Source organism: Glycine max, chromosome 5 (genome assembly GCF_000004515.6).
Source record: "Glycine max cultivar Williams 82 chromosome 5, Glycine_max_v4.0, whole genome shotgun sequence".
Lineage (NCBI taxonomy): Eukaryota > Viridiplantae > Streptophyta > Magnoliopsida > Fabales > Fabaceae > Glycine > Glycine max.
Genome location: NC_038241.2, coordinates 3,967,626 through 3,983,477, shown reverse-complemented (window position 1 = coordinate 3,983,477; position 15,852 = coordinate 3,967,626). Strand labels below are relative to the sequence as shown.

The following is a 15,852-nucleotide window of genomic DNA, read 5'->3' as shown; positions in this document are numbered from 1 at the left end:
ATTGCTCTTCAAGCTTCACACTCTCACAACTCTATGAAAGCAAGTTTTCTTTGTATAGTTTGTACAAACTATACAACGGAAAGTTTTTTTGGTGTTGTGGGGGGATCTACTTTCTCTTTACTCATTTAGTGTCAAACGCATTTTGAACTTAATTAGTGAGTTTTGGTTTTTAATTTCAGTTATTTGGAATAATTTGATTAGTGAAACAACTTGATAATTATAGATGAGGTGAGAATATGTAAGAAATCAAACTAGGATAAAAACAGTGGTCTCCTGTATATACACAACTCGAGGTTCAACAACAAAATAAAAACATAAAATCATCAACCAGTCTTCTCCCTTCAATGTGTGCATCTTGCTGAAGTGTCCACTTGTGTTTGCCTTAACATTTGCTTTACATCCACATAAGCGTCGGTGCCAAGGACCATTTTCTATAGATCTAGCATGGCTTAAATATCATGAGTTATCCACTCAAAAAAAAGTATACAATATATAGGAGATAGATGCAAATATCCTTACACGATAGTTATGTTAATGGTATGTGTTGGAATATAAGTATGAAATGAAATCTTATATCGGATAAAAATTAAAAAGTTCAGTACCATATGAGTGAGGATAAGATTTATAAACCTAAACCTTAAGATTTTGGGTTAATATGCAGTGTCAGATTCACTTATATGATTGTTCATGATCCATAGGTGTAAATCTCTTTGGTATTTATCCTCCCTTAAACGTACAACAATTGGTATTAGAGTCTGATTCAACTTGATGACTAGCTTGAACGATTATGATGGAGGTGGTAGATCCTTGGTCTAGGGATCCCTTGTATCAAAAATCTTCCTGACGGTGGGTTCAGACGGTGTGTCTTATGGGTGGAGCGATGGTACAAGTATCTAGAGCATGTGTGTTCTAGTAGCCACCATGAAAATATTCATGAATGAAAATTATTTTCGTTGGAAAGGGAGACTATCATGTGAAAAAGACTCACGCTGGAAGAGGAGATTGTTAGAGTACAAGTATGAGGCATGAAGTCTCACATTGTGTAGGAATGAGAAAGTTGAACACTATATAAGTGTAAAAAATACCCGTAAACTTGAGCTGTCAGATTTTAATTGTTGAAATACAAATACAAGTGTGAGGTGAAGCACATGTGCACACACACACAACGAGAAACTTGGCATCTATCAGGCCATCTTTAATAATCCTTCTTGGAAGGAGATTTGAGCTTAAGATTTAATCTTATTAATTAAAATCTACGATAATTTCTATTTTTATCATGAACGATAATTTAATTATTAATAAATTTTGTATTTCTATTATAATTTTTTTGAAATTAAAAACATATAATTATTTATTTTTCATTATTTTAAAATATTTTATAAATAAATATTAAAAAGTGGGTTCCTTGTAGGGTTTAAAAAATGATTTAAAATATAATATAAGATCTTTTATTGAAGTAAAAAAATTTAAAAATCTTAAAAGAGATATGACATCGCAGGGTCCATTAAAAAAATAATTAAGAATCCAAAATGAGATTTTTTATTAGAGATGCCCCTTCAATATGAACATGATTGAAGAATTCATATGTTAACCACCAATATTTTAAGGCTTTAGGTACATTCCTTATCTACTTCTAAAATGTAAAAACATTTTTTTTAGAGTAAATTTATTTTTAAAGTAAATAACTAAATAAGACCATTATGTATTTGAAATTAAACGAAAACGCCTTTCTTTATTTGTAAAACATTATTTTATAAAGTCTTATTTATTAAAATTATATTCAAGTAATTAAAGAAGGTTGATCGAGTGTATATAATAAATAAAGTCTTGTGTTTCATATGTCGTAAAAATATTTTTAATATGATGGCCTATTATAGCCTTATTTTCTTATGATAATTTATATTTTTATTTAATACCGTCTACCCAACGGGAGTTACGGGACTATGCAATTGGAATTTTCCCATGTCGGATAACTTTAAGCGTAGTTGACGTGGATCGACAATGATTTTTTTATTCTCAGAAAAAATATAAATTATATTAAATTTAAAATAATACAAGCTGGACATATCTCGCAGAGAAAATCAAAAGCGTATAATTTTTCTATTCTTAATCCTGTGGAAAACTACTAAACTAATAATTTTTCAAATCTCTTCAAATCTTTTCAATGATTCTGAAAGTGGGTTTGGTCGTAGTAAGTAGTAGCCTTAGTTGTATAATCTAGTCTCGAATAAAAATAATTTAGGCTCATTTATTAAAAGTTTTATGTGATTCATTTTTTTTGCCCTAAACGAATTCTAATTAGAAAAGAAATACCGCATGTAATCTATGTGTTTCTATTAGTAAAATTTTCTATGATAAATCATACTAGTATCAGTTCATTTTTTTAAAAAAATTTTAACTGAACTACTGAAGCCATACCACTCGACCTTGTATTGGTTTTTTATAGTGATGCATATCTCATTGTGAAAGCTTTTTTTTTTTTGGGTGGAAATCTCGTAGACAAAGCATGAAGTCCAGTCAATATGTGAACTTTTAGTTTTGGACGTGATCTGAAATTTGACTAACATGATTTGGTTATAAAGTTATTTATAAAAGCAATTACAGATAAAAAATGATGATTAATATTTTTTAATTCTTAAATAAGTTTTCATTTCAGTATTTTTTTTTAAGAAAAGACAATTGTGGAATTTCATTCCTAATGAAAGAGAAAATATAACGACTTACATGTAATCTTGACCAAGTAGTTAGACTCTAAGTGTCATGATTTGTTTGTCATCTTATAAAATTTTATCAAATTTTAAAAAAAAATCCTACAATTATTTATTAAAACTTGAAAATCTGAAAATCCACATGAATTATTGTATAAAGCATCTACAATTCCTTTTGCATCCCTCTCTATATCCATATTTTGAAAGTTCTGGTCTTTTAGCCACATGATAGTGCATGCAATAAATTCCAAGCCTCAGCTTCAGCAGGCTCTGGGGAACCAAACATGAAGGCTGTTTTAGCAAATTTCAAAGTGTCCCTATTCGTTCCTAATAATACCAAACTGATTTTGCTCTTTGAACAATGCAGAGAATAGACTTGATATGTTATGATTAGACTTGATATGTTTTAGCAAAATAATGTGAAATTCATATGTTATGATTAGACTTGATATTTTGTTTCTCACCTCATCGTTTACCAATTTTAAATAATAAATTAAAAATAACCTATTTTTGAAATATTTAAATCTATTATATATTAACAAAACAACCACTAATAAAAAAAATAAACATATCAAAACAAACTCAATAAAACCCAATTACACTCGTTAAAGTATCAGAACTCCAAAGATACTCCTTAATATGAGCTGGATAGAAAGACTCACCTTCCCTTTTAATCGCATTAATGTCTTAGTTTATATTTTTCAAATTTAGAGTCTCATTTTTTTCTGCTTTTCACTTTTTCAAACTCCACCCACTGAGTTCCCAACCAACCACATTTAAAATTTGTGAAACTAGACGCTTAATTATGTCACACGGCAGAAACATGTCCAAAAACAAATGATGAGTTTGTTTAAACTTAAAAAATAATTTTTGAATAAGTATATTTTACATAAGTGTTATTTCAAGAAGTATATGGGATTTATTTCTTAAAATAAGTGAAAAAAATATTTTTTTAAGTAGAAATAGTTTAGATAAATATGTTAAACATCATAAAACCACTTATTTTATTAAAATAAATACTTATTTCGATAAATAAATTTAAATAAACTGATCCAAAATCTTTATTTGGGCTTTGTGCTTACGGGCTTCGATAATGCAAATGATAAAATGGGCTTGATAGGGTCCAATGTTTTAATATAGAGTTGGTGCATGCCACGAGTCCTGTTGATATCTTTGCTGAATCGTTGCTGGTTTGTTGAGACGTGCGTTGCTGGTTTAGTATATGTAATACTATATCAGTATGACTTTATGTGACATCTATATAAAAAGAATAGATTAATTAAGTTAATGTTATTTATCTCCATCAAAATAAATGTTACGTACCAAAAATAGTTATTTCAAATTTTATAGTAAAGAAAAATAAATACAAGGACTAAAATCCTGACAAGATTTTAAATTTGAAAATGATAAAACAAAGAAAAATGTTATAGGAACCAAAATAAAAATTAATTTATTTTATAGAGAGGAAAAACATATTAAAGCCTAAGAGAAAAATTATAATATTTTTTTATTATATTTATATTATAGAAGTAGCTTATTTTAATATATTTTTATTATATTAATATAAAAATAAATTAATTTCTATAATATAAATTTAAGTTTTTATTATTAAATATAAAAATATATCTTTTTTTTATTCGTATAATTCAAAAGTAGAGATTTACAATAATTAATATATCTTATTTAATCACTGAGTTAGACTCTTGACAAAAATATATTTTATTATTAAAGTTTCTTTCTTTGTAACAAGCGATTTTATCATTATTTAACACCAATTTTTTCATATTGTTTTATTCTGAATTTGTTATTTATTTTCGTATTGGTAAGAATTTATGCATATCTTAATAAATAAAAGGTCCAGTCTAGGTCAGTGCGTCCTGTTTTCAAAGGAATGGGTCTCTGATTTGACAAAATAAAATAAAATTTGTAGAAAAATCTGTTCATAGCTAGCATTATACAATCATTTCCTTTCCTTCAACTGTCAAGTTGACCAATTGTCTTATTTATCCAATTATTTGAATCTGAATATTCCACTTCTACAGAATTTAGCCCACGCTATGATCATTTAAAGAGCAAAGACTTGTTCTTTCCCATAGATCTAGGATTCGCCATGGATGTAGAAGGAAGAGCGAGCAAGGGCAAGTCTCTCACTTTGAACCTCGAGCAAGGTCAACAAGAAAAGGGTACCCAAAATGATGATTATGGTCTCGCTTCTGCTCATGCTATTGACCAAGGTAATTCACTAATACACCATCTATACTATGCTAAATTCTGTTTAACTCTTTATTAATATTTACTTATTGTTATATGATTCAGCCATGAACTATTACTTTTTTTTGCGAGGGAAGTCTTCAATTACCAGGTTTCCAATTGAGAATTGAGATTTTGTTTTTTTTTTTTTTTTCATGATGAAATTGATCAATACCATCTGCAGATTCGTGGCAACAAGTGGGGCTGATGCTGGTGACAAGCTTCAATTGCGGGTGGATATTAAGTTTTTCTAATTTGGTCATGTGGCCACTGGGTTGGACATGGGGTATCATATGCCTTATTGTTGTGGGATTCTACACTGCCTATGCAAACTGGCTCTTGGCAGCATTTCATTTCATCGATGACCGTAGATTCATTAGATACAGAGATCTCATGGGATATGTTTACGGTGAAATTTTCATTCTTTGCATGATATCCAAACTTTGAATTAAATTTTAACTGAAGTATTCCTTAATTTCACAAGGCAAGAGTATGTACCACCTCACCTGGGTCTTCCAGTTTTTGACCCTTCTTCTTGGAAATATGGGTTTCATCCTCCTCGGAGGCAAGGCACTTAAGGTAAAGTTTATGCTATAAATTAAGTTTATTAAGAGTGGACAAATGATGTAAAAGATTTTCACTATCGTCCAATTCCGATAGTGGATTATCGAGAAAAAAAAAACTGTTAAGATTATTGTAATAATTATTTTAGAAGTTATTATTATATTTAAAATAATTCATAAAAATGACAATTCATAAAAATTAAATTCGTCAACTAAATGAGTTTTATTTGAGAGAAAGTGGTTATTTATTTACTGCAGGCAATAAACTCAGAATTTAGTGATTCTCCCTTGAGGCTCCAATACTACATAGTCATCACAGGAGCTGCTTATTTCTTGTATTCCTTCTTCATTCCAACAATATCTGCGATGAGAAATTGGTTGGGAGCTTCAGCGGTGCTCACTTTCACATATATTATATTACTTCTAATTGTTTTAGTTAAAGATGGTAATTAAGCATTAGGCTTTCGCTTTCTAAGTATATTGTTCTCTTCAATTAAATTGCCCTCAAACCATAATAACTAGGGTTAAATTGTTTGCCCCAACTATTATTTGTGGTTGGAAGGAAAATCAAGGTCGAATAGGGATTATGATTTAAGTGGAAGTGAAGTGAGCAAGGTTTTCAATGCTTTTGGTGCCATCTCCGCGATCATCGTTGCCAACACTAGTGGCTTACTCCCCGAGATTCAGGTCATATCTCTAATTTTGTTTTCCTTAAACAAATTAATTGTTTTAGCACAGGACTAAGGCTTCTCGTGAACAATAATATCCTATTGACTGTGGTTAACTAGTGACTTAAGTATTTGTTTAAACAATTAAAAATAAAAAATATTTATTTTAAAAATCATTGGGCAACGTAAACAAGTTATGAACAGATATTATGTATCTGTCAAAATATATTTTTTCTTTTAATTCCATATTCAATACCCTAAAGACACGAATTAATATTTACATATCCTATTTTATTATAATACTCTCTCTGGACTATATATATATATGAAAAAAATAATCTTATATGTTGAACTTAAATAGAAATAAATATAACTAATATTATTATATTTAAATTTATTATTTTTAAAATATTTTTTTATTTAATTTTATTTTTATTTTTAATGATTTTTTATAAATGATATAAAGTTTTCATGAAGATCATTTTAAAAGTAATTTTATTTTTTATTTGAGATTAATAAAATTAAATAATATTAACTATTTTTTTAATCAATATGAAATTAATTATTTTTAGTTATATATGAGTGATAATTTTATTTCCGGTTAAAATGTGATTTGTTATTTATGAGTGGATTGCTATATACGTTAATTTGTGTTATCAGCGTTGACTTCCGTACCTTAACATTTACGAATTTGGGCTGACCTAATAATATTTGGGTTTGAGAGATCATTATACAGATTAAATTTAAGCCCAATAAATGCATTAGATAAAATATTTTAAATTGCTTGAACAACAATTATTAAGATATTTTTTGTTTTGTTTTGTTTTTAACGTAACAAAATGTTTTACTATTATTTTCTTAATCACTATCCAATAATATCTAGCTCGATTGATTGATTGGATAAGACACGTGATTTGTTATAAACCTCACTACAGATACTAAAAAATCACTATCCAAGTAAATGTATAGAATAGAAAATTCGGATTTGTTATTTGTATGTCTACATATTATAAATAATTTGAGTATGTGAAGTTGTCTTTTGCAATATGAATGTAGTCCACTCTACGTAAGCCAGCGGTGAAGAACATGAGGAAGGCCCTGTATTTACAATATACAGTGGGAGTTCTGTTTTATTATGGCGTTACCGTAATGGGATATTGGGCTTATGGAACAATGGTGTCGGCATATCTTCCAGAAAACTTGAGTGGTCCTAAATGGATTAATGTCCTCATTAATGCCATCGTCTTTTTGCAGTCCATAGTCTCCCAACATGTATGTAAGATATTTTACATGTGTTTTATGTCTTCATTAAAAGAATATGCAGTTTTTAGATGGTTAATTATATTGACTTTGAGTACGATGAGAAAAAATATATATAACAAATTGAAGGGTGTCCTTTTGTTTTTCTTTTAACAATTGCAGATGTTTGTAGCACCAATTCATGAGGCATTGGACACTAAATTCCTAGAAATTGACAAGGCCATGCATTCAGGGGAGAACTTGAAACGCTTATTTCTCCTACGTGCGTTTTTCTTTACAGGGAACACATTCGTTGCTGCAGCATTTCCTTTTATGGGTGACTTTGTAAACTTTCTTGGCTCATTTTCACTCGTTCCTCTGACCTTCATGTTCCCCAGCATGGTCTTCATCAAGGTTATTTTATAATTACACTACAGAAAATGAAGCTTTAATGATGAAATAATTAACCCAATTAGAGTTTGTCAAATTTGGACACATATATCATTATTATATTATTTGACTTAATTTTGCTTCAATGTTAGGTTAAGGGAAGAACAGCTAGAATAGAGAAGAAGGCGTGGCACTGGTTCAACATCGTTTTTTCTTTTCTGCTCACAATAGCAACCACAATTTCAGCAATTCGGTTGATAGTCAACAACATCCAAAAGTATCATTTCTTTGCAGATGCATGATTGCTGATCTCATTCAGCTGTATGGCTTAATTTCGGTTTAAATTAGGCCAACAGTTGTATAATATAATAAATATGAAATATATTGGATGAGCTTGAATAGTTAAAAATATAAAAAAGCTCAATAAATAAAGTTATTATATCATTGGCTCAATGGTCATTTATTTTTATTTTTTTTTCATTTTGGTACCGTATTGCAAACGATGACGTGATAGTGGTAATAGAAAATGTTAGATTAGTGTCACACATTGGCATTTAATGTGTAATTTTTTTAAAAGTTGGTATTTTTAATTTCTTTTTTTCTTAAAAATAACCTTGGAGGTTGGTTGGTATTGGACCGTTGGGGTTAATTGGGTTACAAGGGGAATTCTTCTTCAACATATTGAAAAATCAGGGTCCTGAAGTTTTTGTGGTTCTACCCTAATTCTGAAATTAGAGAGCCATGGAATCAAGTGCGTTTGCGTGTAGGTCTAAGATGATTTCTTCGAGAGGCATGAGTTCGCAAGCTACGTCCATGAGTGGTGCAATTGGGTGCCTCATTGCGACTGTAGAGATTTTGTGGTTTCTAGAAGCACTGGAACAATAAACAACATAGGGAGGAGGTTTCGGGGTCGCAAACATTTCATGGTATAAGTTGTTTGAGTTTTGAATATTTTGTTGAAAATAGATATGGAATCCAATCTAATTAAGGAATCATTTTTCATGTTAGAAAAGGGTTGGAAACACCAATTGTGATTTTTTTTTTCATCTGTATTTTGAGGAGATTGTTGATAAAAAAAAAAAAAAAAGACATGTCTATTTTGAGAGAAAGAAGATGGACGTTGAATCTGCACTAAAATATGATTCAAATTCATTCTTATTATCTTTTGTTGATGTAAGGGATTAATATAGTTCTGTATAATTAATTGATGTTTTTAATTTGCCTAGGAGAAGGACCATTTTGAACATTTTACAAATATAAAATTACTTTGAACATTTTTTGAGTGGAATATGTGAACCCAATTTTGTGTTTTTCACTCAATAAGAAAAACAATGAGAGACTAATTTGAACCTATTAAAAAGGTTGGGGACCAATTAGAACCTTCTGTAAAATATGAGGGACCAATTTGAACGTTTTTAGTTGAGCTTTCTAAATTTTTGAGCCATAAAACTTTGAAACGATATCATTTCAAAGTCATTGTCATGTAGGAAGTCAAAAATGCCATTTGATGGCAAATCAACACTTTTCATTAAGCCCGTTAATGGAGGTCACAAAATAGTGACAGTAGGAACCAATTTAAACCGTTTTAAAACTAAATGGGCATGAATTTTTTTTATTGGATAGTGACACCTGTTTTTATCAAGTAATATCGATTGACATTAATTGCTATAATTTATTAAGACACACTTTAAATAATTTTCATAATTTTTTTAATTGATCTAACAATATTAGTTTTAACATTCTGTTAAAGTATAATAAAATTACAAAATTTCATTTCACTATTTAATCTTAATGTATGATAAGATATTTAAAATATAACTAAATATATAATATTAGATTATCTATTTTTATGTCAAACATAGATTATAATAATTATTCAAATTATGAATTTTAAAAAAATAACTATTCAAATTATGATTTATGTTTTTTTCAAAAAAAATTAATTAAATATCATCGATGAAAGTTACAGAAATCATTCTTTAGATTTTTTATATTCTTAGAAATATTTAATTATTTAAATTGACTATCTTTAATCGAGTGAAATATATATTTCTCAGCTAAATAATTATAATTTCTTAATCGAATTAATATATGATACACATATATATAATACTACTTTTGTTTTATTTTAAAAATATTAAGCTGAAAAAATTCTAATTGATTATATAAAAAATATTTTTTCATATCATAGAGGAAGTATAAAATAAAATAAAATAATTGTTTAAGCCCTTTTGAATTTATAGTGAAAATTACATTTATCAATTGTTTTAAACATGACTATCACTCTTCATCAAATTCATCAGGTATTTTTTTTGCTAAATTTTTTCTTATTTTGACCTTTAAAAACATTATCAAACCTTTCAAGATTTTCACAAAAGTTAATTTTTGAGCCTTCAGAAAATTAAATTCCTGTTACAAACTTTTTATGTTTTTCCTCTAGTACTACATCCTTGACTTGTACCATTTTTTTTGCACTTTACATTCAAATAAGATGGAGCTAAACATGGGAGATATTGTTAATTACATGTAATTGCAAATTTAACAAAAAAAAAATATTCAAATGAAATTGTTAAATAAAAATATTTTAAGTAAAATATAAATTAATTCATATAAGAATTATTATTACGAAATAATTAAACAAATAACCAACTTATTTATTATCAAAATAATCTTTAATCACAAGGAAATTATTTTTACTATTATAAGTGACGTATAGTATTAATATCTTTATAGAGAATTTATTATTATTATTATTAAAAACACATAACAATTAATGGTATAAGGGATAGTAATATAAATTGTATTGATCCACCTTTATGAAAAGGTTAATTTACAATATATACTTTAAAGATATAAAATGTATACTTTTTAAGGATATGTAATGTATCATAAGTATTATATATTTGTAATTTTTTAATAAAATGTTTTATATAATAAAATATTTATTTTTACTCATATTATATTAAAGTTGGAGACATAATCATAAGTATCTCATTCATCTTTTCAATATAATATTAATTTTTGTTTTTCATCAATATTTCTAATAAATATCATTTTAGTTTTTAAATTTAATATTAATATTATTCATTTTCATCTAGTTAGTTTTGTATAATTACTACTTCCTTTTATTTATTTTAATTTTTTTAATATGTGTAAAACAATCTATTTTGGGACAAAAGGAGGTATATGAGGTTTTTTTATTTGGCTTCCAATTAATCCCCTTCAATCAAGTTAGCTCATTTTAGGTAAAGTAATATTTCCGATTGCAATTCCATATTCAAGTCAGGAATCAACCCCCAAATCTTGATCAAGAGACTCAAATGTTGAATCAGCTCTGTCAACAACTCTTGGTTAAAAATTCACTTTGTATTAAATAACTTACTAATTAATACTTTATGATTTATAAAACAAATAAAAATAATCTTATTTTAAAAAAGTAATATTTATAAATATAATAAATGAATGTATAATAATCAATTAATAATCAAAGTAGTCCAACTTAATTGATTCAACATGATATGTGAATTTTATAAACCTTTAATATTGTCCTCAATTTCTAGTAATAAAAAATTAATAAACACATGAATTCAAGTACTCATTAAAGATGTCATTAAAATTTATTATCCTTCCCACAATAAATAACAAAAAATTTGCATTTAAAAGTCACTTTGTATTAAATAACTCATTAATTGATATGATATATAAAATAAACAAAAATAAATTAACTAAAAATCAATTGTCTAGAATACCCTTATCATGTGCATGAAAAAATGTGTCAAAATTTACTTTCTTTAGATTAAAAAGAATAATCGAAAAGGTAATAATTTTTTGCTTTCTTGATATGTTTATTAAAGTGTTTTATTTTTATTTTTTTAAAAAAGCAGTTCTGCTTTTTTTACGAACTAATCCCATCTGTTTTTTAAAATAACTTTTTTTAGAATTACTTTTTAAAGTTAAAAAAATCCATTATGGCACATGGCCATATGCTAGCAGCATTTTGACGCAATTCCGTATTTCCTTGCGTGAATTTTTTTTATGCATATCCCATCATTCTTTTCTAATATTTCTTTTTTTTTATTTTTTACTTTACCAAAACTACTTAATGATCCCAAACTCATCCTAGTTTTGTTCTCTTCTCCCTCGTTTCCTTTTCTGCGGTACCAAACACACCGTAAAAGTGCAAACACTTTTTCTTTTTCAGACATCTAGGATTCGTCATGCATGTAGAAGGGAGAGGGAGCAAGGGCAAGTCTCTCACTATGAACCTCGAACAAGGTCAAGAAAAGGGCACCCAAAATGATGGTTATGGTCGCGCTTCTGCTCATACCACTGACCGCGGTAATACACCAATACTTCATCTATATATACTATGCTAAATTCTGTTTTGACCATTCTTTGGGGGTGTTTAAATTTATCAAACTGTCTAGTCTCTACATATATGATTCGTCTACTAACCCATTAAGATCGCCCTAGTGATGAAAGATTTGGAGTAGATGCATAAAAATTTAAATTTGAGATTCTGTCCCCGTCATTGTAAAAAAAAATAAAAAATGATTCGTCCACTTGACTTTGAGAGATTCTCCTTTTCATGATGAAATTGATTAAAATTTGCAGATTCATGGCATCAAGTGGGGTTGATGCTGGTGACAAGCTTCAATTGCGGGTGGATATTAAGTTTTTCTAATTTGGTCATGTGGCCACTGGGTTGGACATGGGGTATCATATGCCTTATTGTTGTGGGATTCTACACTGCCTATGCAAACTGGCTCTTGGCAGCATTTCACTTCATCGATGACCGCAGATTCATTAGATACAGAGATCTCATGGGATATGTTTACGGTGAATTTTTAATTCTTTGCATGATACTTTCCTTTGCGTGACATTATAACTTTTTAATTACATTTTAACTGAAGGAGGCTATTAACTGAAGCATTCCTTAATTTCACAAGGCAAGGGTATGTACCAACTCACATGGGTTTTCCAGTTTTTGACCCTTCTTCTTGGAAATATGGGCTTGATCCTCCTGGGAGGCAAGGCACTTAAGGTAAAGTTTAATTTATATTATAAATAGTTTATTTAGAACAGACAAATAATGAAAGGTCGTTGCACTTGGTTTAGGAAAGGAGGAGAAATAGGAGAAATTTTTTGTAAATATTAGGTGAGATTCACATCTTTTATATTTTACTTTACTTTAATTTTTTGTTTTTGTTTTTATCATCAAAACCAAAACACAATGTATAAGATAAAATTATTTAGCTTATTAGTTTTAAGTTTTTTTAATTGGCTTATTAACTAGTTTTATCAAACATAATCAACTTGGTTCATGTTTATAACAATTACTTAAAAATCATATTTACAGTGTTTTTTTAATTAATTGGCCGTGTGTAACAATATGTAAATTGAAAATTAAACTCTATGTATCAACTTGTGTTGAGTTTATTAGAGAGAAAGTGGTTATTTATTGCAGGCAATAAACTCAGAATTTAGTGATTCTCCCTTGAGGCTCCAATACTACATAGTCATCACAGGAGCTGCTTACTTTTTTTATTCATTCTTTTTCCCAACAATATCTGCGATGAAAAATTGGTTGGGAGCTTCTGCGGTGGTCACTTTTACATATATTATATTTCTTCTTATTGTTTTAATCAAAGATGGTAATTAAGCATCTGCTTTCAAAATACTACTACATTAGTTCTCACCAAACTTGTCCTCAAATCATAATAATAACTAGCGTTAAATTATATATTGTGGTTGGAAGGGAGATCAAATTCGAATAGGGATTACGATATTGGCGAAAGTGAAGTCATGAACAAAGTGTTCAATGCTTTTGGTGCAATTTCCGCCATCATTGTTTGCAATACCAGCGGCTTGCTCCCCGAGATACAGGTTATATTTCTATTCTTCTTTTTCTTACACAAATTAATTGCGTTGGCAGTGGCCTCAATGCCTCTTACATAAATAGGGAAGAAAAATTATTGTTTTTTTCTCTCAAGAAAACATAATAAATTAAGTAGCCAAGTTTGTCAAAAATGGATAATTAATGTCATTTAACCCGTGGAACGTTACATAAATAGAAAATTCCTTTTAATTTTATTCATTCAAATATTTTTTTTTCACTTTTAATCTTTATAAGTTTGTGTTTTAGAAATTAAAATTAAAAAAATATAAACTTATAAAGATTAAAATGACAAAAAAACCTTACCAAGATCAAACATAAAAAAAAAACACAAATTTACTTGACTAAATTGAAGGCATAGAATAATTTTTTCTATTGTCAGTTGACTTACATTTTTTTATTGGCAAAATATATATATATATATATATATATATATATATATATATATATATATATAATTATTACACTATTTTTATAGGGCATAGAATAATTTTTTCTATTGTTAGTGTTGACTTCCGTACATTTAACATTTCCAAATTTGGGCTGAGCTAATATTTTGGTTTGGAATATATATATTATCTTGAATATTTTAAAATAAATATTAAGTATTTTTTGTCTTTAACATCATAAATACTTTTAATTTTGTTTTCTTAATCCGAATACATGTATAGAATTTTGTTATTATATATAATTTGATAATGAGTAAAGTAGTCGTTTGCAATGTGAATGTAGTCCACTCTACGTAAGCCAGCAATGAAGAACATGAGGAAGGCCCTGTATTTACAATATACAGTGGGAGTTCTGTTCTATTATGGTGTTACCGTAATGGGATATTGGGCTTATGGATCAATGGTGTCCGCATACCTTCCTGAAAACTTAAGTGGTCCCAAATGGATTGACGTCCTCATTAATGCCATCGTCTTTTTGCAGTCCATAGTCACCCAACATGTAAGATATGTTAGCATATATAGGTGCATTATGTCATCGTAGTTAATGATGTTACATTTGAATATTCAGTAAAAGAATATGCAGTTTTAGATGTTACTAATTGATAAGGAAAAATAAAATATATAACAAATTGAAGGGTGTCCTTTTGTTTTTCTCTTAAAATTGCAGATGTTTGTAGCACCAATTCATGAGGCATTGGACACTAAGTTCCTAGAAATTGACAAGGCCATGCATTCAGGGGAGAACTTGAAACGCTTATTTCTCCTACGTGCGCTTTTCTTTACAGGGAACACATTCGTTGCTGCAGCATTTCCTTTTATGGGTGACTTTGTAAACTTTCTTGGCTCATTTTCACTCGTTCCTCTGACCTTCATGTTCCCCAGCATGGTCTTCATCAAGGTTATTTTATAATTACACTACAGAAAACGAAGCTTTAATGACGAAATAATTAACCCAATTAGAGTTTGTCAAATTTGGACACATATATCATTATTATATTATTTGACTTAATTTTGCTTCAATGTTAGGTTAAGGGAAGAACAGCTAGAATAGAGAAGAAGGCGTGGCACTGGTTCAACATCGTTTTTTCTTTTCTGCTCACAATAGCAACCACAATTTCAGCAATTCGGTTGATAGTCAACAACATCCAAAAGTATCATTTCTTTGCAGATGCATGATTGCTGATCTCATTCAGCTGTATGGCTTAATTTCGGTTTAAATTAGGCCAACAGCTATATAATATAATAAAATGTTAAGTCTTTGCAATTTAGTTCTTTTCTATTTTTAGTTCTTGTAATTTTTTATTTTTGTGCATTTTTAATACCTAACATTACAAAACATTTTATTATTGCCTTACGTACATAAAAGGCTAACTGTCTAGCAGAGAGTGAGTGACATTTCTGGATTAGCAATGCTAAATGGTACGAAGTATTTCTGCACGTAAAATTTGACGAAACAATTGTTTTAATTCATTTGGTTCAAATGTTAATTAAAGAATATAAGCGAGTGATTTATAATGAGCAGAAATCATGGACAAGTAATTATATATAGTAATTCGTGTCACCGAGCATATTTTCCTTTCTAGATTGGCAAGTTGAGTGCATGTAACAATTTACACGTACGTTGTTGTGATGCGAGATCGGGAGATCAGAGGAAGGATTAATAGCACGATGGTATGTACTACGGTGGCG

The 15,852-nt window shown here is 28.6% G+C and overlaps 2 protein-coding genes across 3 annotated transcripts; both read left to right on the top strand.

The window, feature by feature from the left end:
• Positions 1–4,655: 4,655 nt before the first annotated feature.
• On the top strand, positions 4,656–8,271 carry LOC100783525 (proline transporter 1). 2 transcript variants are annotated; one of them, XM_014775462.3, is made up of 9 exons: positions 4,782–4,942; positions 5,025–5,070; positions 5,143–5,367; positions 5,443–5,537; positions 5,780–5,966; positions 6,084–6,208; positions 7,246–7,461; positions 7,612–7,842; positions 7,971–8,271. In XM_014775462.3, exons 3-9 carry the CDS (start codon positions 5,166–5,168, stop codon positions 8,118–8,120), a joined length of 1,206 nt encoding a protein of 401 aa, XP_014630948.1. In that variant the 5' UTR covers positions 4,782–4,942; positions 5,025–5,070; positions 5,143–5,165; the 3' UTR covers positions 8,121–8,271. The 2 variants fall into 2 exon arrangements, with proteins under 2 accessions (XP_014630947.1, XP_014630948.1); XM_014775461.3 differs by lacking the exon at positions 5,025–5,070 and having other exon boundaries at positions 4,656–4,942.
• A 3,700-nt stretch (positions 8,272–11,971) lies between these two features.
• On the top strand, positions 11,972–15,496 carry LOC100782983 (proline transporter 1). Its single transcript, XM_014775460.3, is given in 9 exon segments — positions 11,972–12,156; positions 12,433–12,657; positions 12,768–12,862; positions 13,286–13,472; positions 13,577–13,704; positions 14,447–14,662; positions 14,831–15,061; positions 15,190–15,222; positions 15,224–15,496. Coding segments are annotated over 9 exon segments (1,281 nt in total). The 5' UTR covers positions 11,972–12,035; the 3' UTR covers positions 15,269–15,496.
• The last annotated feature ends 356 nt before the right edge of the window (positions 15,497–15,852 follow it).

What these genes read in the sequence shown, in the direction of transcription:
- LOC100783525 (XM_014775461.3), top strand. Translation starts at nt 4,819, where the DNA reads ATGGATGTAGAAGGAAGAGCGAGCAAGGGCAAGTCTCTCACTTTGAAC. An exon ending in TCGGAGGCAAGGCACTTAAG is followed by an intron (nt 5,538 to 5,779) that starts GTAAAGTTTATG and finishes TATTTACTGCAG; the next exon opens with GCAATAAACTCAGAATTTAG. An exon ending in AATTGTTTTAGTTAAAGATG is followed by an intron (nt 5,967 to 6,083) that starts GTAATTAAGCAT and finishes TGTGGTTGGAAG; the next exon opens with GAAAATCAAGGTCGAATAGG.